General features: G+C 38.5%; 1 protein-coding gene across 4 annotated transcripts in view; it reads right to left on the bottom strand.

Annotated features, from left to right (window-relative positions):
• The window catches only part of jar (Myosin heavy chain 95F jaguar), a 148,531-nt gene that overhangs the window by 5,776 nt on the left and 119,240 nt on the right, over positions 1-23,515 (bottom strand). For 3 of the 4 annotated variants that reach the window (XM_076172588.1, XM_076172589.1, XM_076172590.1), the window contains 5 exons: positions 21,149-21,193; positions 11,857-11,977; positions 11,181-11,298; positions 2,250-2,379; positions 92-174 (listed from right to left, as the gene is read on the bottom strand). In XM_076172588.1, coding sequence (XP_076028703.1) covers positions 92-174; positions 2,250-2,379; positions 11,181-11,298; positions 11,857-11,977; positions 21,149-21,193 — 497 coding nt within the window. The remainder of the gene's footprint in view (positions 1-91; positions 175-2,249; positions 2,380-11,180; positions 11,299-11,856; positions 11,978-21,148; positions 21,194-23,515) is intronic. The other variant, XM_076172591.1, reaches the window with a different exon arrangement.

The raw sequence follows: 23,515 nt of genomic DNA, 5'->3' as shown, positions 1-23,515 counted from the left end.
CCCCAACATACTCCACTCCCCTCCCTCTTATATTTCTGTATATGTTAACAAATACAATAAACATTCTATTTGCTCTGATAATTTCAATTACCTGAAACAAGAAGGATAGCAGGTTTTTCAGGGTGTAATTCCATTTGTCGTGCAATCCAGTCTCCGTCAAAGTGTGCATACCACCTGGAAAATAAATGACTATATAGCAACAAATTTTTAAGAACCCTTTGAAGGAAAGAATAAGAAAAATCAGGGGGCAAGAATGAAGAATGAGCACTTTTTTTTTCTAGTTTATTCTCACAGACTTGTTTCCTCTTTTCACAGTAATATTGGATTTCGTTTTTAATGTATTACAGGTGTTGATAAAGGAAATGCTGTGTGACTTACTACAATAGCATCATGATTATTTATTTAAAGCAGGACAATTGCAATTATGCAATATGCACTGGAAGCACTGGGTTACATGTAGCTAACAACTCGGGGACTGTTTTGGGGCACCCATACAGAATAGAGCCACACATCATTTGTCTAGGTTAGAGTAAAGTATCTAGTCCTATAAGAAGGTCTGGGAGCAGATTCCCAACCAGAAATAAAAAAATTGGGTCATTATGTGCGTGTGGTTGTGGTACAGATGACAGTAAAAGAGAAAAGATAGGCAGTATGTTTGTGAGAAGGAAGAAGGATGTGTTAGCATGGAATGAAACTAAGTTGAAAGGGAGGGGTGATTTTGAGTTTGGGAATGTACTGGGGAGAGTGTCGGGAGTGAGCAGGGGGCAAGGGAGGGATGGGGTAATTCTGCTAGTAAGTGCAAAGTAGAATGGAGGGAAATATTTTCAAGATTAATGTGGGTGAAGGTGAAACTGGGGTGGGAGATGTGGGTTTTTGTAAGTACATATGGACCTAGTAGTGAGAAGAACATACAGGGAAGGGAGGCTTTTTGGATATATTTACATAAGCACTAAGAAAGTTTTGGGAGGAACGTCAATGCAGTAGTGTTGGGAGATCTCCATGCATTGGGGATGAACCAATAGATAGTGGTGACGAAGTTTGGAGTGCTAGGTGAGAATTATATTGGAGAGTTGATGTTGGAGATGCGTTTAAAGAATTGACGTTACCAAACAGTGTTTCAGAAGAAAGTCAAGCATAAGTACATGTGGGAAATGGTGGTGGATGGGAAGTTGATTGATAAGACCTTATAGATATTCTCCCAACACCACTACATTCACATTCTCCCCCCCCCCCCCCAAAAAAAAAAAAAAAAAAAAAAAAAAAAAAAAAAAAAATCCCTTTCCTATTCAATTTTCTCACTACCAGGTCCATATGCACTCATCAAAACCCAAATCTCCTATCCTAATTTTACCTTCACCCACATTAGCCTTTAAGACGCTTCCCTCTTTTCCACCATGCACTTTCCTATCTCATCAAAAGATGTAAGTCTTGATAAAAAATAACCTGTCACCTGACAGACATATCAGCAGGAATGTAGGAGAGATGAACAGACTGTTGCAGATGACTAAAGTGGCTTTTCACTGTATGGATCTATCCAAGACTGAAACATGACAGTGGAACGGTCCCCACACAGACTGGAGGATAAAAGATCAAGAAAATACAAAGGGCACCAAACTGGTCCCAAGCCTGGCAGATATACCAAACAAAGAAAGACTGCAATCACTGGGTCTTCCAACTTTGGGTGACATGATTACAGTTCTTAGATCACTAAAGAGTATATTACAGTGACAGAAGAGATCTCTTTATAAAGACAAAGGGGTTTAAGAGGCCATGAGAACAAATTAAGGAAGACTATATGTATAAAGGATGTGAAGAAATACATCTTCCATACAGATGCATAAATACTTGGAAAAGCTTAGGTGATACAGCCCAAGGTGGAATGCTACAAGAATTCAAATCTATACAAGATAATTGGGAATCAAGGATTTAGACTAAGTTGGAATTGTACGTAAATTTGAGGCGAGGTACGATAAATTGGAGAACAGGTAACGGGACCCAACAAGCCCTGCTCCTTTCCTGTATACTGCAATTGCGTAAATTGGATAAATACTTACCAGCGGAACCACTCCTTCCCTCCCTCGTCCCCTCACCACTCCTGACACTCTCCCCACCAACTCTATGAATAGAGAATTTTTACTCTAACACAGATGAACAAAGTGTGGCTCTGGTTTATAGACACCCCAAAATCATGCTGTCAGTATCCCGGTACATGTAGTAATAGTAACAATTTTGTAATTTGATCAACTTACCACCCTTTCTGCTGCTGCTGATCTCCACGATGTTGATCTGAGTGACGAACAAAGGGAATACGGAAGTAGCGTTGGATATTTTTGCCTCCTGGTTTCTGGGGCTTGGCAGCCACGCGTTGAGTTCCTCGTGCTATTCCCGACAAGCAGCGATGAGGATGGAAGAGAACATGGGTAAACTTAACACATAGTAGTTATTTGTAGCAATCATCCAAAATTATATAGATAACACATATCAACTGGAGGAAGAATGATTCTTCATGAAGATGCTACAATTTATTCTTAATTTCTTTTGATCCTAACTATTTCAGTCTTAAATTAATTGAACTGATCTTGCAAAAATACAGACCAATTTTGTTATAACAATAGATCAATACTACGAGTTATTAAAAATTGCCTTACAAGTTGATGCAATATTAAAGCATACTTCCTGTTCTCCTCATACATACAACAAAACATTATGTTTCAGCATCATTACACTCCATTAACTTTATACAATTTCTAATTCTTGCACCTAATGTCTGACAAAATCTCTTGTATACTATTATCCTAAAATACTTCACAAGTAAATATAGACTTTAAGACAAAGTTAATTATACCTCCTAGTTATAAAGAGAAAATTTCCAGGTCTTAATCATATCTATACAGAATGACTACCCTTCACTACTGGGAGGATCATGTGATACTCGTTAAAACTACCTGGCAACAGCACGAACACAAAAATAAATACCACTGGGAACTGAAGAGGTTAACGGGGAAACTCAGGTGCACAAGTCAACCTATCTGAGTGACTAATCCATTATTCATAAAAGTCTAGGGATCAGGAACGCTGAGAAACATACTGGACAAAAGACACTACCATAATCTAACTTGTAAGACTGGGCACAACTGTATGTAATTAATCAAACTCCACTTTGTGCCTTACAGGGCTGTATTTTCAAAAATTTCCCAGTGCGGGTTATCGACTGTTTTATTCAGTCAATACTTCAGGAACTTCAGCAACACCCATACAGACCAGTCATTTAGCATTTTTTTTTATGAACAAAGACTAATCTCTACTCAAAGACTGACCACTTTTAGCTTCAACTATCCATCCTTAATACTCTTCTTCACCACCCCTGTGATTCCGCCTCCTCATTTATCCTTAGGACCCTGTGGTAGGGAGGATCACTGCCAATGTGTTCCCATGTGTTTTGTAGAAAGCAACTAAATGGAGCAACACACAGGGTCTAAGGACCCCTTCTTTTAGTATTTTTCTTCCATTGAGAGTAAGAGCAAAATATAAACTTTGCCTCAGCCTCTTACAAGTTGGATTAAAGCATTTATAAATGTATTTCTAAAAGTTATTTAAGTATCACCCCCATATGGAATACAGACTAGATGAGTTTTAAGCATTCAATATTGATGACACTCCTCGAGTATCCCTCTGTGATTGGAGATCAATCTCCATTCTTATAGGAATTGTGATCACTTAACTTTTGGCACCCCTTTTTCATGCTACACTAAACTTTTTATGCATTCAATACTGATGACACTCCTAGAATATCCCTTTGTGATTGGAGATCAATCTCCATTATTATAGGACTTGTGATCACTTAACTTCTGGCACCCCTTCTTCATGCTAAACTTTTTTTTTTCTACTCATACAAGCAGAGCTGGGTGCATTCCTCAGTGCATTCCTAGGTGCATCCCTCAGTGTCCTGAATATACATGACTCAGTCAGGACATCAAGGGACACATCTTGGAATGCACCAAGGAATGAGCCTAGCTCTGCATACGAGGTGTTATGAAACCATTCCTGCAGTATCTATGAAGCAGAAACAGTGCTGAACTGTCATACATGCACAACAGACTACCAACCCTAAAGCAAAAGTAGGATCACATTGATTTCTATAAGCATCTCTTTCAACAGGCTCTGGTTGATCCAACCTTCATATCAACAGTAACAGTGACATGAATTAGATATACAATTATGACCCAGAGACACCAAGCAACAGTCTGTTTTGAAAGAACCCACAATCTCCATGACCGAAGAAGGCGACGCATGTGAGGTATTGATTATCATCATCATTATTATTAGTGTCATAATTATTATCATTTATTTATTTTTGACATTCCTAGGGTTGTGCATTGTCAATTCATCCCCCAGAGAAATTATCAATACTGAATTCAACTTGACCATTCTGAGGCACCTGATGAAAAACATCTTGCACAAATGACCTGAAGTCTAGGGTAATGGGAACTATGTTTCAACATTACAATAAGCATTGAAAAAGTAAAAGTTATTAGACCACACCAATATAATTACCATCCCCCATCCCCTCTAATTACTAATTACCAAACTGGTCTGTAGGGGCATCCGAACAATGTCCCTAAAGTAATGACTGCAGGTCACCACACAGTCAATATCTAAATACAGGGTATTGTAATTAGCTGTGTGTTCTTTCAACTCTAAACAGCGAGTGATGTCATCATTATACAGCTTACTTTAAGCACCTAGCTTTAATTTTCATTTTTAAATTGGGTTATATAATCTTTTACTCTAGTCTATTTGATGCATTGTACAGAAAAAAAGTTTTCTTGACATCCCTCAGACTTCCAATTTGTTCCATGGACCTTGTGACAACCTATCTCCAAACCAAAATATTTTTGGTTACTTTTGTCTGCTCACTTTTATGACCTGAACAATGCAATCTATCACTGCCTTAGCCCCTTTTTTCATGATCTCCACATTCACCTCATTTAGACCCACAGTTTTTCCATATTTCAACTTTGCCACTGCATCTTCCACTTCTTTCATTAATTCATACCCACTCTACTCTTCCACTGCTTCTCACTCCACTCCCAGTGTTGATATTTCTGCTTCTCAATCTTTGGCAGCATTTACCAGATCCTTGAAATAATCCTTATACATTTTCATTACCTTACCTTCCTCTGTTAACTGCCCTCCATCCATTATCTAAACCCTATACTTTGTCTTCTTATCCTTTACCTACTACCAGATCCTTGAAATAATCCTTACACATTTTCATTACCTTGCCTTCCTCCGTTAACTGCCCTCCATCCATTATCTAAACCCTATACTTTGTCTTCTCATCCTTTACCTACTACCATAAGTTTCTCATTCTCTTTAAAGTTCTCAGATATACTGTTCTCATCCCTAACCACTTTAATGTTTGTATTGTACCAACCTGATTTGTTTCATTTCTACATCTCTTGAATTTCTTTCTACTCTCCTCCAATTTAATCTCCAACCATAGCTCATGTTTTGTTATTTTCTCTCTACATTTTCTCTAGTTCCCCACTCCACCAGTCAGATTCCTCTCCTTCCATCTAACTAATGTCTATCTATATACCGAAAGGTTTCTTTCCCTTCTATTCTCGTATTACAAATCCTCAGCCACCTGGTTCAATGTCACTTTTAACATCTCCCACTCTTCTTCCACCTTTCCAGTTCCTACATCTTTCCATTCTTCTTCTCCCTCATTTATCTTTCATATTCCCTCACCTTGTCATTTTCCCTCACCTTCCTGACATTTATTATTGGTTTCCTTTAATCTAATAAATCGACAAGACATCTGCATTATATGATAATGAATCTTCCCAGATCAATTTTTAAAAATACAGCCCTTTATCAATTTCAAAATACTTGAGAAATCTCTAAGTAATACAGAGGTTCCTCTACAACAACTGTGTATGAATACACATTTCATAAAGCTTAAGACCAGCAATATCATACTAAATTTTTGTCCAATCCAAGATCAAAATATCACTAGAGGGAGCTAAATGATATAAGAGTGCTAAACAGCCATTTGTTTACCTTGGACTGGAAAGGCCTTAACTTGGTAAACTTCACCGGTTACTGATGTTACGATCATATATGACACACCGCCTGATTATCATATGGATGGACCAACAGAGGAGAGGACAGGAGGTCAGGTAAAGGCACAAAGGTAAAGGTCAAAGGGGAGATAGGTCAAGGCCACCAAAGAAGCATGAACACAAGAAACATGTTGCCAAACAAGAAGAGAATTTGAGAGAATAAAATCAACTTTAAACACAAATTTTATAGGATACATCCAGAAGGAGGATTTGTTACAGTTATTATGACCAAAGGTGATGAACAACAAAAGAATAAGAAGAGATTAAGTAGCACATATCCAACTATGAAAGGGAAGGTAAGGGAGGATGGCAGTTATATCAAAGACGAATAATTATGAATAAGGTTGATTTCAAGATGCTGAGTGTAAATGAAAGCAGTATAAGAAAAAATATAAGAAGAAATGCTGAACAAGAGAGAAATACAGAGGGAAGGATACAATGATTAAACATTATATATCAAAAGGGGAGGATAAGAATAATTAAACATTATGCATAGAGGGAAGGATAAAAATAATTAAATATTATGAAATATAATTTGGATTATATATTAACATTATTGAATGAGAATCATGAAAATATACAAAACCAATTAACAAAATATCCCAAATGGGGGGACTCATAAATATTTGAAAGAAATGCAATTAAAACAAGGGGAGAGGACACAATCAAAGAAACACAAAATGACACATTAGGAAAACAGTCAAAGTAAAGTCATCCATCAAAGAAAAAGAAAACAGCAGACACACAAATCAGATAACTCACAGTTTTTAAAAATGTACATCATAAAGATAAGAGACACACAATACGATGAGGTTATAGCATCATATAAGAAGAAGAGAGTCAACAAGGAAGGCAAGAATATAATGGATAAGACGCAAAGCATGGACAATTTCAAATCAACTAAAGGCAATGGGTTACAATAGTTCAAAATAGATTCACCAAATTTTATAACATGAGTTATAGAAATCATAAGAGCCATGGATAATTCCACATCAAAGTACTCCCAATTAGATCAAAATATGAATTTCAAACACAGGGAAAGGTGACACAATGAAAAAATTATGTACGAGGTACAAAATATGAAGTAAAAAGAGAATGGGGAAATGATACAAGATTATAATATAAAGAATATAGTGTGGGCAACAGAGAAAATAAAAGGATAAAAAGGGATTAAAAATAAGAATTGAGAATATAATTTTAGTATAATGTAATTAAAGAGCAAAGAAGGTTGTGTAATACATAAATTAAGAAAAGGACCTATGAAGTATACACGAACGAAGAACAAGAACAAATGAAAGCACGAGGGAAAGGGAAGGAGAGGGATAGGTTCAAAGGAGAGACAACGAAGAGAGAAAATATGAGAGATATACATTTTGTTATATTTTAAGAGTTGATCATAATCAAAGTGAGGTCTTGCACTAAATTCCAATGAGAAACTTCAAATAAATTTTAGTTAATTTAATACACCAATACTCATTTTAACCTAACAAGAATACTTTTGTGACCATTTTACTGAAAACATATTAAATGATCAAATACCAAATTGTAACTTAATGGTAAATACATACACATATCAAGGGCTTTTCCCCCTTTACAATGGAGGTAGCCAAAGTCAAAAGGCATTATTCCACTCCCACCCACTCCACTACCATTCACCATCCCTCCCTCTTTGCTTGGCTCCTCATGGATGACAGGTCATCCCTGCATCTCACCCACTGCCCTGGGTCAGAAGCAATGCAGCAAGACATAGCACATCTACAGCAAGGCCACTTCATTTAATTAGCGACCACCTCTCTCCGTTCCCTTTATGAAGAAAATGAGAAGACAGGGAGAAATCCTTTTGGGTTGCATCAAAATATAATTCATACATAATCACTCCCTAATGCCCCCCATCCCCCATCCACACCCTTAAATGCATCACAGCCTCATCCATATACAACCATTCTCCACTTACTCCTATCTCCTTTTTCCTTCCTTCCCCAACAGACATCCCCCTCTTTCTCAACACCCTTTCATCTCATCCATCCCTCTCATCCTCGGTTGGCCCCTCCATGCATCTGTCCTAAACCCACACTGTTCCTCCCCTAATCCTATCAATCAATACCCTCCCATAAGTCTTCACAACTACACTCAACAAACTGATCCCTCTGAAACTACTATACTCACACTTGTACCCTTTTCCCTTGTAAAGCGGAACTATACAGGCACTCCTCCAATCCTCCAGCACTCTACACTCTTTTAGACAAATATTAAACCTCATCATCTAGTCCACCATCATTGTAACTTCCTTTTTTAGACACTGCATGACATCCATTTAATCCAGGTGCCTTACCTGCTCTCATAACTTTAATAACTGCTTTCACCTCATCTTTTTTTATTTTTTCTCCATTTTCCTTATTCATCACTGTCATTTTCTTAGCACCTCTCACCACAACCACCTTTCCCTTCCTATCCTCCTTCACATTTAGCAACTCCTTAAAATACTCTGCCCATCTTCCTCTTACCACTGCCTCTTCCATTATCATTTCTTTATCTGCGCCTTTTACCTTTTCTTCTCTCCTTGATTTGCCTCTTCTTCCTCTCTTGATTTCCTTCCAAAACATCTTTTTATTACTTTCAAAATTTTCTGTCATACTCTTACCCCATTTCACATCTGCTCTATTTTTCACCTCCTTTATCTTATGTTTTATTTCTCTTTTTTTCTTTGTACTTCTTGTATGTTTCTCTCATCTTATTTTGCAACCAATCTGTGAATGCTTTTTTTTCTTTTCTTCTACAACCTTCTTTGTTTCACCATCCCACCACTCGCTACTTTTCCTTCTATTTCCTCCCATTCTCCTTGTTCCACACACCACATTTAAATGCACACCTTGTGACTCCCTCCTTGAAACATTCCCATTCCTCCTCTACTCCTAGCTTGACTCAATCCTTTACTTCCTCCCACTCTTCTCTCAGCTTCTTCTTGTACTCCTCCTTTTCCTTCTCATTTAAGCAGTTTACTCTAAGCACCTCCCTACCTTCTGTCCTTTACCATCTTTCTCCATATGTCCTCCACTCTCAACTTACCTTCCACCAAAAAATTATCTGATATACCCCCCACTCTCTCCCTAAGAACATATACATCCAAAACTCTTCCTACTCTTCTCCTGTGTATCAGTATATAGTCCATTAAAGCTCTATCTACCCCCCTTCGATTCACCACCCTCTCCCATGTGTACTTATGCTTGACTTTGTTCTTAAACCCTGCATTAGCTATCATCAACTCTCTATACACATCACCAACTCTCCACTACAATTTCTTCCTGGAACTCCACACTTCCTATACATTTCATCTATTGGTTCATCTCCTACTATAGCACTGAAGTCTCTCAATACCACTACATTGACATATCTCCCTAAATCCTCTATTCACTCATTTAAATCTATCCAAAAAAGCCTCCCTTTACTCTATACTCTTCTCACTACCAGGCCCATATGCACTTACAAAAACCCACATTTCCCTTCCCAGTTTCACCTTCATCCACATTAACTTTGAAGAAACCTCCTTCCACTACACCACACTTTTACCTATCTCTTCATTTACTAGTATAGCCACCCCTTCTCTTCATCATCCTCTATTCACTCCTGACACCCTCACCACTACACTCCCATACACAAACTCACCCCTCCCTTTCAGCTTAGTATCACTTAATGCCAACACATCCATCTTTCCTCTCACAAACATACTGCCTATCTTTCCTTTTACTCTCATTTGTACCATACCCATGCATATTAAAAGACGTAAACCTTAGGGTTCTAGTTGGAAAACAAAGCTAGAGAGAGTAGGATGCCTAGTTCTATCCTCCATCCCATTTTAGTTGCCTTTTACAATTCAAGTGGGAACATTCAGTGGCAGTATTCTTTCTCGCCTACCAGAGGGTTTGGCAAAAATGGAAATGCACACCGAGAGAATTGGTACAGGACAGTATTAAGAGTGGGGGGACAGCATAACAGAGGGGCAGTCACAATATAATAAAATAGCATCATTTCTCCATGAGTAGAGATTTCCTCCAACACAGACATGTGTGGCTCTGGTGCATAGGGGCACCCCATATAGACCCTAAAGTATCAGCTGCATGCTGCTACTGAGCAGATTTTTACCTCACAATAACATGCAGCCAATACCCCAGACGGGGCAGATGTAAGTAAACGAGGTATACTTAATAGTAAAAGCAATAATTGTTGCCAAGTTACACCGCCTGGAAATCTACAGCCCAATAGTAGCAACAAACGGACCTTGGGCCTCCCCATATGTATTTCTCCCTCTAGGAAGAAACACTGGACTGATAAAATGTATTAGCATGGGTCTGTCCTTGGGCGGGAGTTAGAGGTGAAAATGACAATAAGGAGTAAGAGCATGGAGAGGAAGAGGAAGAAGAGAATGAAGAAGAGGAGGAAGAAAAGGAGGAAGGAGAGGAAGAGGAGGAGTAGAGCAGTTGCCTATTTTCAGCTCTCCATATGTGAATACATGGAGGAAAGATAGTCAAGAGCTGACAGACATATCTTAGGCCTTGTTCAGAGACTGAAGCCAGCCTCTCAGGGACTTGGAGGTCTAGATGTTGATTTGATGACAAGTGGAAAAGAGGTGATTCTCTCTCATGCATTTTATTTCACTGCCAGTAACCATCATTTCTATCCTTGTGGGAATATCACACTGACAAGTGTAGTCAGTGGTTAAGCAGAGATTTAAGGAAGGCAGCGGCAGAATGGAGGGATTGATGAGGTTTACAGTGATCAACATTTTCTTTGGGAGGAGATCAATCTCCAGTTACGAAAGAATGCAGCATGACTCTGGTACATAGGGGCATCACTAAGGTCCCCAAAGTATCAACTGCGTAAATTTAACGCAGTCAATACCCCATACGGTGTTTTATCCAATGTCTGCCTTGCAGGACCACCATACGCAGGTACCATATTTGGTCCTATTCTTAGCTTACAAGTACTACAATGTACAAACAGAAGTTGAGCTGCTTATGTACAAGGAACAAAAGTAAATTAAGCAACATTGTTTACCTGCATCAAGTACAGATTTGGGTGCCCGCTGGTTCTCGTCCATGGTGGTCCGCTTCTTGTTCTTTGCTTTCCAAGCGTGGTAAACTTTCAGGCGACGGTGAAATTCTTCCCGACAAGCCTGAAATAGTCGTATTGAAAAATATATTACTTTTTCGATCAAAAGTAAGCTCAACTTGAATGAGTGATGGGGCTGTGGAGAAGAAGGTAAAAGGTGCAGATATATGCTAATGAAAGTGAAAGTAGAAAGGAGAAGTTAGGTCAAGTATCCGACCTAGATATGGACCAAAGGTCTCCTGTCGGCATGCTCCGCCTTTGTAATCTTTTGTATTTTGAGGGGTTATTGAATGTAGAGGAAGATAGGGAGGCTGACCGTGGCAGTGAGAGATGCCAGTGAAATGACTTAGATGAGAGGAAAATGATGAGGCTATAGGGAAAAAGGAAATATATGTGTATCACTACTAAGCACAAGTAATATGACTGGGTTAAAAATAATATACTGAAATTCAATTCAATGTGATCTGATAACATACATATACCAAGGGAGGTAGCCAGTCAAAGGCATAAATCCACTCCCGCCCATTTCATCCCCACATACTCCTCTCCCATTCACCTACCCTCCCTCCCTCTTTTCTTAGGTCCTCCTCCTCCTCTGATAACAATATCACTAATTACTCACCTCCAATAATTCTAAGTCACACGATGTATTAATGGTGTCTCGCAGCTCAGCGTACTTCCACTTGCTAAGGTCAAACTTCTTATTAGCTGCCGCTGCTCTCTGCTTTTCAACCATAGATGACCTTTGTAATGATTAAAAAGAAATTATAATTTAATCAATTAAATAAAAGTATTTATCTTAAATGCACATTCTAACCACACATTTACATAACCATGAAGAAAACAAATACAAAACATTTCCAAATAAAGACTGGATTTTATCATTTTTCTACGATACTTCTATCCCTAAGAGTCTGAAAGAATCCATAAGAACTTCTTATCATCATGTTAACATAACTTGGGCTAATAATTTTTATCTTAAACCTTTCATTGCATTATACAAACTGTACCTTCGCTTAAACTACCGTGTGATTTTATTCCACTGAGGAAAACTCCTTCTGCAGTGATAGGGTTAAACCTGTTTTGAATAACCTTCTCACTGCACTTTACAACTTGTATACCTTGCTAAGTGATTTAATTCATATAACCCTTCTGCAGCATAAAGGTTAATTTCATTTAGATGCTGAGCAAAGGCATTCTTCATCAAACAAGTCACTCCTGCAATGGCATTTATATGCAGTCAATAAACACACAAAGAGGTCTTCAAACCTCACCACTCACTGCAATCAAGATTTCTACTGTCAAATTACTACAAAACAAGCCATGCTATTTATATATGTATATACATACGTATGAGGCATGTGCATCCATTGTCGCAGTGTACTTTAATCTTGATTCTATCAGTGTTAGACACACTGATAAGACCATGACTACACTGCATCACCCAATACAAAAAAAAAAAAATATATATATATATATATATATATATATATATATGTAGAAAGAATCCAAAGAGCAACGATAAAGATGGCACCAACACTTTCAAAATTGACATATGAAATTGTCTTAACTGGAACTATCAACCCTGGAACAAAGAGAAAAAGGAGATCTACTAGCCATTTACAGAATCATGAAAAGCATGGAAGTCCTTGACAAAGAAGACTTATTAAAGTGGGATAAAAGAAAAACAAGAGGACATGAAAAAAACTCGAAAAGGATAGTTATAGAAGAGATCTGAAAAAGAACAGTTTTCCACACAGTGGTGGATGTCTGGAACAAATTGGACAAAACAATAGTGTGTGCAAGCACCATACAAGAATTTAAGAACAAACTAGATACTGAGAGATACAAAGACAGGTCACCACGAGCATAGCTCCCCTTCCCATATAATACAACTGGGTAAAATACATACAGCACAATAGTGAAATTATGTGAAATGAATGTGAAAAGTTGAGCCAAATATCTTGAAGAGATGAACATTTTGAGTTGGTTTGGCTTTAGATCTGAGAAGTTATACATGTTGAACCTTTTACTTCAGTGACAGATGTTCTGCAACAAAAGTAAATTTGGGGTGGACTATGTGTACCTCAAGGAAGCTCACTGGCTGAGCGTGTTAGGGTGCCGTTACTTGCAGCAAAAGTTGAGGGATGGCGGTTCGAGTTCTGCCACTAGCGAAATTGAACCAAGGGCATGGTTCATTAAATTCCATGCTACAAAGTCCTCTGTGAGGGGCACTGTCCTAGACTTCCGATAGGGGGGAGTTTGTGACGTTAAACCATATCATGCATACCTCAGTCTAGAGAAGGCTTTTGATAAAGTACCTTACATGGAAATTGGAGCATATTGGGGGACTAAGTTGTAAACTACTTGAATGGAGGAAATATTTAAAAAAAAAAAAAAAAAAAAAAAAAAAAAAAAACATGAGGACGGTAGTAAAGGATAAGATATCAGGATTGAGAGTAATAATCAATGGAGTTTCAAAAGGCTTGTTGCTAACACCTGTACTGCTTTCTATTCATGTTAATGACATGACGAAAAGTATGACAAGTTTTATGCCAACATCTTTACAGATGACGCAAAGACCAGGAGAGGAGTGACACAAGGACAGTTACCTGTAGCAAAAAAGCTTAGACACTATATTCACATGGATCTAAGAATGGAAAATAAATCTTAATATAAAAATCAATCTCTTATAAAATACCAAGGGCAATGAATTGATATTTCTTAATATATACATTTTTTCCCAAACACCAAAAAATGCAAAATGTTGGAAATTGTCGATAACACAAAGATCTGTCACTAGACAGACATATCAATATGATTGTGGGAGAGACATAAGGACTGCTGCAGAACATTAATGTGGCTTTTCACGATATGGGAAAAAAAAAAAAAAAAAAAAAAACATACATAAATATAACAATTTCCCTCCCCCCCTCTTAAATGGGAGGTAGCCAAAAAACAAAGGTAGAGATACCACTCCCATCCATTCCATCCCATACATACTCCACTTTTGGGCCAGCATTCTCATCCTTTCCCAGTGTTCAATCCCACCCCTTCTCCTCTTCCTTCCCCCCCCTTCTTCTTTCCTCTCCCCGTTCCCTCCTTTCCCCTTATTTATTCTCAAGCATTTGTATCTCAACTTGCACTTGAAAAAGCTGTAATAAGCGAAACGTCGTACAAATAAAGGCTCCGTCTTCATATGGTGTTTAACTCATCAAGAAAGAATACTCCACTTCCCTCTCCTTGACTTTGCTTATATCTTTCACTCTGTATGGGAACCATAGCACTGACACATTCTAATCTTGGAGAGATTAAGATTTTTACGAGTTTTCTCATCTCTTTTCATCCATATGGTGAAAAATCACCTTTAATGTTCAATAGCAGTCCATATATCTCTTGTACAATCTTACTGATACATCCATTCAATGATATATTGTCTTTATCAACACTCTCAAATCTTTCTTCTCTTTTGCCTTTGTAATGCACTCACTTCCCAAGGAATAATTCAAAGTTGGTCTTTCAGGGCTGCTGCCCATTTCTAATAATTTGCATATTTTGGAATTTCATTTAATATTTCCATTCTTGGCTAAATGCGAATAGTTTCTAGATGTTTCTGCAAGTGCTGACAATCTTCCTCATTTTTTTTCATGACCTTTGCAACATCTGCAAACACATTGGCATAACTTCCTGTACCTTCCACTAGGTCATTAACATAGACAATAAATATTATATGTACTAGCACCAAACCCTGTATAACTTCACTGCTCTAACCATTCTGAAGTCTTACCCTTTACATCCGTCTTCAAATAGCTTCTCTTCAAAAAATCTTCCATCCAATCAAGTGGTCTCATTGTCCCCAATATGTCTATTTCCAAGCAAAACAAATCTGAAGTACATACATATATACCAAAGGTTTTTTTCCCCTCTTACAAGAAAGGTAGCTAAAAAACAAAGGCATAAAATCCACTCCCACCCATTCCATCTCCACATACTCCACTCCTATTCACCACCCCTCCTTTCCTCCCTCTTTTCTTGGCTCCTCCTGGATGACAGGTCATCCCTGCATCTAAAGTACTTTATAACTTTAACCCTGAAGTACTTCATAAAACACCTCTAGATCAAGTTGCAGCCCACCTACTCCTGAATCACTCTCTGATAAAAACTTAATAGGTTCAATACACGACCTTTCAGATCTAAAAACAGTCTGTCAAAATGTTTATATCTTTAAGAGAGGTGCCAAGATAGGAGGGAGGGAGGAGGGGAGTGGAATACATGGGAAATGAAATGGGTGGGAGTGGTTTCTATGCCTTTTTCTTTTTGGCTACCCCTGTGTAAGGGGGAAAAAGCCTTTGATATATGTATGTATGCAAGATGTGACCCATCAATCTCTGAAAATTCTTTCACATAATCTCACTATTGTACGGGTCAATGATACTGAACTGTAACTCCGTGGCTTTTCCTTATTTCCAACTTTGTTAACTGGTATCATATTAACCCTTTTCCAATTCTGTGGCACTAACCCGTTTAATAAACACACAATGAGACAATCTTCCAGTTGTTTCCGATGTTCTTTTAATATTCAGTTTGAAATCCCCTTGGATCTTGAATCTTTCCTTACATCCAATGATCTCCAAAGATTGAGCATTTCCCTCACTTCTACATTTATATAATCTAAACCTGAATTATTACTTATCTTGCCTTCCTCTATAAAGTATGTGTGTATATATGTATATATAATAAAATACATATATGATTATTTCTCCTTTACAAGGGAGTTGGTCAAAGTCAGAAGGCATAATTCTACTCCCACCCATTCCACCCTCATTTCATTCACTACCCATCCCTCCCTCCCATCAATTGTGGAAAAAAAAAAATATATATATATATATATATATATATATAAATAAAAGAAATAAAAAGTAAACAAATAAATGAATAAATTGATAAAAAAAAAAAAATAATAATAATAGAATACACAAATAAAGAAAAATGCTCTTCTTTGTGAAGAAAAATTGAAAAGTTTCAGTCATCATTTTTACCCGAGCCAAAGCCTCCTAAAAAATTTGACCACCCACTATTAGCTTACTGATTTCTTCCTTGTGTCTCAATTTATCATTGATAAACCTCAACAGTTTTGGTTCACCTTTGCATTTACCTACAACACCTTCAAAATTCCTTTCCTCCTCCCTTCAGATTCCTGCACGGTAATTTTTAGACTGTTTGCTAGATTCCTTATTCTACTGCATTTTCTATTTCTCTACATTGTTTTCAAGTCATGTCCCTGTGTGTGCAATTTTATTTTTCTAACACCTTTTATTGAATCAGTTTTGTTTCCACTTCTTCCTTCCACTAATTACAGGTTGTTCACTCTTAAGTTGTAAATGAATGTAAAGATTTCCCATTAATGAGTGATTTGAGGAAAAGGTAGGAGTGTGTCAAGGCTGTGTCACATTACCATGGCTGTTCAGTATGTTGGATGAGGTGGTTTGGGTAAATGCAAGGGTGGCAGGGGACTGGAGAAGGTTAGATATAATAGAGAGAAGTATGAGGTGAGCCAGTTGCTGTTTGTGGATGACACTGTGCTTGTCGCAGGGTCAGAGGAGGAATTAAGGCAGACAGATATGTACTTTGGAAAGGTATGTGATAGGAGAAAATGGAAGGTTAATGTGGGTAAAAGGGTGTTGAAATGTACAAGGGAAGATAATAACAGTGAGTTGGAAGTAAATCTTAAAGGAGAGAGACTGGAGGAAGCCATACTTCGGGTCACATGTGACAGGAAATGGAGGAGTGGGGGATGGAGGTAAGGTAGACAGAGAAAAAAGTAAATGTCTTCGGGGGTAGAAAAGTGTCATGAGAAATAGGCATATGAGAGTGAATGCGAAGAGAAGATCATATGTAGGGTTGATTGTGCCTATGACATTGTATGGAGCAGACTTGGAATTTAAGGGAGGCTGAGAGGAGAAGTTTAAATGTGTTTGAGATGAAGTGTTTGAGAAGTATGGCAGAGGTTACCAGGTTGGTTAGAGAGAGAAACGAGGTGAGGAGGAGAGCAGGGGTGGACAGGAGCTGGCATATATATCTGATGAAAGATTATTGGGATGGTTTGGACACATAGAAGAATGAGTGAAGAAAGATTAGCAAAAGGGGTCTGGAAAGTAGAGGTGGTTGGAGTGAACTTGAGGGGATGACTGAGGCTGAAATGGATGAATGGGGTCAAAGGTGTTTTGTGCAAGAGGAGGAATGTCTGTTGAGTAAGGAAGGGAGTAGGCAGGGGATATCTGTGAATAGAGAATGGTTGTGTGAGGATGATATTTGACGTATTCCAAAGTATTCCTCCCTTTCTTCTGTATTTTCTGCATGAAAGAATGATGAGGGAGGGTTGTTGTGTAAGTCAAGAAGCCCTGCTGTGGATGTATTACGTTTTGCTGTATTGCTTCTGACCTAGGCAGTAGACAGGAGACAGGGATGACCCTTCATCCATGAGGAGCTAAGATGAGAGGGAAACAGGGTGATGGATGGGAGTGGAATGGGTGCATGCCTTGAATGGCTACCCCTCTTATAAGGTGTAAGAATCCCTTGTTATATGGATGGGAAATATATATATATATATATATATATATATATATATATATACACACACACACACATATCAAATGATGTAGATGTAGTAGCACATGAATATAATAAAACTTAAGACTCAATCTCGGAGAAAGATAAGCTGAGATACATAGTAAACCATATATTTCAACCACTGACTCTGGTTCTCTTCAGCACTCTGTATCTCAGCTTATCTTTCTCCGAGAATGGGTCTATGTTTTATTATATATATATATATATATATATATATATATATATATATATATATATATACACACACATACATATATATATATATATGGAGTAAATTGTAGTAGCACATTTGTAATCAATCTATTGCCCCTATTCTCTCTTGTAGATGTGCAGCAACTGGCAACAGCCTCTGGGTGGCACCTTAAGTCCCATATTGTCTTGTTGTAGAGGGAATGTTAGTGTGGGGTATTGTAGTACGAGGTATTCTGTCCTCTGCATAGTGGTTGCATCTGGGTGCAGTTTGAATCTTTGGCCAGGCCTATTCTGTGTTGGTACTGCAGGATATCTTTGCTAATGGTTCTACGTAACACATCACTACCTGCCACATGGTCCTCTGCCTTGCAGTCACATCCACCTACGAGTAAGGCTTCAAGAATACACCTCGAGAAAAATCAGAAGTTGAAGTCCCTTATGGAGTCTGCTATTGTATAACAACATTGGTTGGGTGACTCCTAAAATGTCACTGGTGTCAGTGTAACAGCCTTGCTGTTCCTTTGGATCCATCAGCAACACAAGCTCTACAGTTCTTGTAAAAAACTCTTGACTACCCTTAAAAGCTTTCCCTCTGCAATTACCCCAACAGTGCTTTCCTGTCTATCTAGTCATAATCCTTCTCCAAATCCATAAAGGCCCCAAAAAAATCCTTACCTTTTGCTGAAACCTTCTTACAAGTCTGCCTTACCACAAAAATCTGCTCCATGCATCCTCTACTTTTCTTAACCACACATTGCTCCTCACCAATTATTACCTGTTTCTCCTTTCAAAAGTCTCCCACATGCCTTTCCAAATACACTGAACAAACTGATCCCTCTAAAACTATGACAATCACATTTGTCCCCTTTTCCTTTGTAAAATGGAACTATACAAGCACTTCTCCAGTCCTCCCACACTCTCCCTCCTTTATACACAAATTAAACAACCTCACTAGCCCGTCTACTATAACTATACCTCCCTTTTAAGACACTCCGCATGACACCCATCCCACCCAGGTACCTTACCAGATCTCATAATTTTCAAAGCTCCTTATACCTTATCTTCCATCACATTCTTTTTCTTAGCACCCACTACCACAATCTCTCCTATTCTCCTCTACATTCAATAACTCACCTTCCCCTTACTGCTTTCACCTCCATTAATATCTCCCTTTCAAGTTAGATTCATTTGATGCTAACCCATCCATCTTCTTTCTCACAAGCATACTGCCTATTCATTCCCTTTTACTTTTATCTGTACCACAACCGTGCACAATTAATGACCCAAATTTTAGGGTTCTGGTTGGAAATATACGAGATCCTCTTATGCCTCAACTTCCCATAGGATTAGGGTTACAGAGAGCAGGATACCTAGTCCCATCACTCGGTCCCACTTTGTCACCTTTTATGATTCACACGAGAAACTTTGTGGCAGAATTCTTTCCTCCCCTATCACTGGGGATGGGAAAAGAAAAAGTATACTCAAAAGAGTGGCACAGAACAGTTTCAAGGGAACTGCATACAGGAGGGACAGTTGTAGTATAAAAAGTAGCATCATTCCTCTAGTACATTTTTTACTCTAACAGACAAAATGATGTGTGGCTCTAGTTTGTAGCGGTGTCCCAAAACAGTCCCTAAAGCAGTGGCTACATAGTACTGTGCAATTAACACTGCACAAAAATATGCAATCAATAACCCAGTACATACACACACTCACAGTCTATATCTACATGCTAAGGGCTTCCTTTTTATATGGGGGGTAGCCAGCCAAACATGCACCCACTCCTATCCACCACCCCTTTGCTTCCTTCTCATCTTAGCTCCTCCTGGATGAGGGGTCATCACTGTATCCTGCCCAATGCCTGGGTTAGAGGCAATGCAGCATGACATAGCACATTAACAGCAGGGCAGTTTAATTTACACTGCGACCTTCTATCATCACCTCCCATTACAAAAACTTGAGACAATGGGGAGAAATTCCTTAATGCTGCATATACCATACACAACCTTTCTTCACTTATACCTATCCATTCCCTGCTCAATACATTCCTCACTTGCTCAAAGCTCCTTTCACCCCATCCATCTCATTTTTGTTCACTCCATTCACCTCTACTTTGCACACTCAACTAATCTTTCTTCACTCGTTCTTTCAATGTGTCCAAACCATCCCAATGCTCTTTCATCAGCCTTGTCTATTAGTTCCCATTCTATTCCTGCTCACCTCATTTCACTCTATCCATCCTTATAACTCCCATCATACTTCTCAGATATTTCTTCTTAAATACATATAAAGTATATGTATACATCCATATACCAAGGGCTTTTTCCCCCTTACAAAGGAGCTAGCCAAAGTCAAATGGCATAATTCCACTCCCACCCATTTCATCCCCACCCACTCCAGTCCCATTCACCACCCCTCCATCCTTCCCTCTTTTCTTGGCTCCTCCTGGATGACAGGTCATCCCTGCATCTTGCCCACTGCCCTGGATCAGAAGCAATGTAGCAAGACACAGCACATCCACAGCAAGGCCACTTCATTTAATCAGTGACCTCCCACTCTCTGTCCACACATACAGAAAAAGAAAAGACAGAGAGAAATCCTTTTGGGCTGTGTCAAAATATCATTTGCACACAACCACTCCCAAACCTACCTAATCCCCTATCCACTCCCTTCCATGCATTACAGCATCATGCATACACAACCATTCTCCACTCACCTCTGTCTTCTCCCTTCCTTCCTCAATAGACATCCCCCTCTTTCTCAACGCCCCTTTTATGCCATCCATCCTTCCCATCCTCAGTCACCCCTTCATGTTCATTCCACCCATGCCCGTTTTACTAATCTTTCTTCACTCATTCTTTCCACGAATCCAAACCATCACATCCAAGTACATATGTATATATTCATGGTGGCATATCCAAAAAGTCTTGGCCATATTTCCCATGTGCAGACTACTGTGTTTTACCAATGAAGAGAAAATCTGTAAAAATAATAACATAAGCTGCAAGTAAACATGCAAACATGCAAGGGGTGAAGCAAAGCCACTATGTAATAGCAATCATGCAGAATAATGTCCATGCACAACCCAATACCTTTTCAGTTTGATCAAAGCATTACTGGAATCTCCATAAAGGCCACTGCAAGGAAAATTATAAAGGACAACACAAAAGGTTAATGTAATGATAAGTAGCAGTTACCAGTGGCTTATGCAAATTTTCTACACATTCTTTTTTACTTAATCTGAACAAATGTTCCTATGAGAGAGATAAAATACATAAATAAATATATAAACAAAGGCGGAGGAGGAGAATTAGAAGAAGAATACATCCCTCGTCTCTGGCGTGTGTACTTCCAAGTGGAATCAGTATCAAACCATAGATTATATTCAACTCTGAAGTTTCTCATTATGAAATAGATAAAAAAAAATAATAATAATAATAAAAAATAAACAATGTGTCCTTAATTTGCACACTTTTCATACAAGTGTAACATAATTCCTGATCCTAAAGATAATAAACACTGCTCATTTATATACAGGATGCTGACAAGAATCTTCTTGAGCACAAATTACTCATTTCCTTCACCTCTACAAGAGCAGTTAGCTATGAAATAAGAACTGCAATACAATCTTGCTACTTAGATTGTGAGTTTAAATAGTTCTATTTATAAAAGCCTTTGTAAATGGAACAGAAATTTGACAATTTTCAGTGTTTGGAAGAAAGAAAGAAAGAAAGAAAAAAAGTACTATCACTATTTTCAATGTTCACCAGTATTTCTTTCCTTGGAGAAAATATTAAAGTGAAGACTTCATGAGGGTTGTAGAAAGCAGGGAAGATAAAATTAAAAGTTATGAGTATTCTTTTTTTCAGTGGAGAAGAGTTTCTAATTACACAAGAAGACTGTGAATGGTCCAAAGGGATATCATTAAACCAAATACATAAAATTCATGCAGTAAATACCTCACATCAAGCAGAGATAAAAATTGTGTTTTTTATTACATCATCCGTAACCAATTAACTCATTAACCTATAGTCTTAGATCTCTTGCTGGAGACCCACTACCCCAGGAACCAGGCTGATTCTGGAGACCCACTACCCCAGGAACTAGGCTGATTCTATGCTGGTACTGTCTTAATGCTGGGTAATGGCCTGTGTATGGGTGGGCTTGTTATTATTTCATTGTTCTTGGTTTTCTATTCTAGGTTTATGTCGAATTTGTTGGTCTTGACGTAGTGTTTGTTTAGTAATGTGTCTATATATGTGTGGTTGTTGTTGTTGTTCCCTAGACTGTCCGACCAGTCCCGTCTCCCCAAGGAATGCCACGGCCGAAATGGGGTTTTCCCACAAATCCTTTATGGAGCGTATGTTGTGTTGTTTGCATGCATGATTGTGTATAATGCAGTCTTCCATGACGTGTTAAATAATATGGGGTGAAGTGTTAAATGTGTGGTTATGTGAAGTGTTGGAAGCTTGGTGGCCAAGCTGGTTAAGGTGTCATTACCTCTGTGTAGGCCAAGGTGATGGTGGTTTGAACCCTGCCACTGGCAAAGTTGAACCAAGGGCATGGTTCATTAAATTCCATTCTACAAAGTCCTATGTAAGGGACACTGTCCTAGCCTCCTGATAGGGGGAAGTTTATGACATTAAACTAAATCAATCAATGCGAGATGTTTTGTGATGCTGGGGATATGATATGGCAAAAAAAGTGAGTAGCGTATTGCTGGTATTTCTTTCCTGAGGAATTCTCCATCTTCTATTTTTATGCATGAGGGGATGGAGGGAAGGGCTTGCCAATTAAGTGAAGCAGCCTTACTGTGGATGTTCTGTGTCTTACTGCATTGTTTCTGACCCTGGGCAGTGGGTGGGATATAGGGTTGACCCATCATCCATGAGGAGCTAAGATGAGAGGGAGGAAAGGGTCGTGAATGGAAGTGGGTATATGCCTTTTGACTTTGGCTACCGCCCTGGTACGGGGGAAAAAAGTCCTCGTTATATGGATGAATGGATTTTTTCATGACTTGAGACTCCTCTCCATGCAAAGAAAAATTAAATAAACTTTAATTTTTACTGTCCCTCATTTCTTCTACTCTCCTTAAATCACTACCTTAACATCTCTCTGATTTCACCTGTTTTGTAAAGTATTGTCCTCAGGGATGCAAGTGCTAGTTATGAGTGATGATATACATACATATACCAAAGGCTTTTCCCCCCTTACTGGGGAGGTAGCCGAAAAACAATGGCATAAAATCCACTACGACCCATTCCATCCCCACATACTCTACTCCCATCCACCCCCCTCACTCCCTCTTATCTCGGCTCCTTCTGGATGACGGGTCATCTCTACATCTCATTCACTGCCCTGGGTCAGAAGCAATGCACAATCCCTACAAACCAGTCCCATCGTATTCTTTTTTTGGTTCAGAGAAAAAAAATAGTCAAACAGGAATTCAGAGTCTCTTT

Source organism: Oratosquilla oratoria, chromosome 33, assembly GCF_046742065.1.
Source record: "Oratosquilla oratoria isolate Oo_2021 chromosome 33, ASM4674206v1, whole genome shotgun sequence".
NCBI classification, from domain to species: Eukaryota; Metazoa; Arthropoda; class Malacostraca; order Stomatopoda; family Squillidae; genus Oratosquilla; species Oratosquilla oratoria.
Note: the sequence above shows the minus strand (reverse complement) of the source record. Positions and strands in the feature narration are given on the sequence as shown.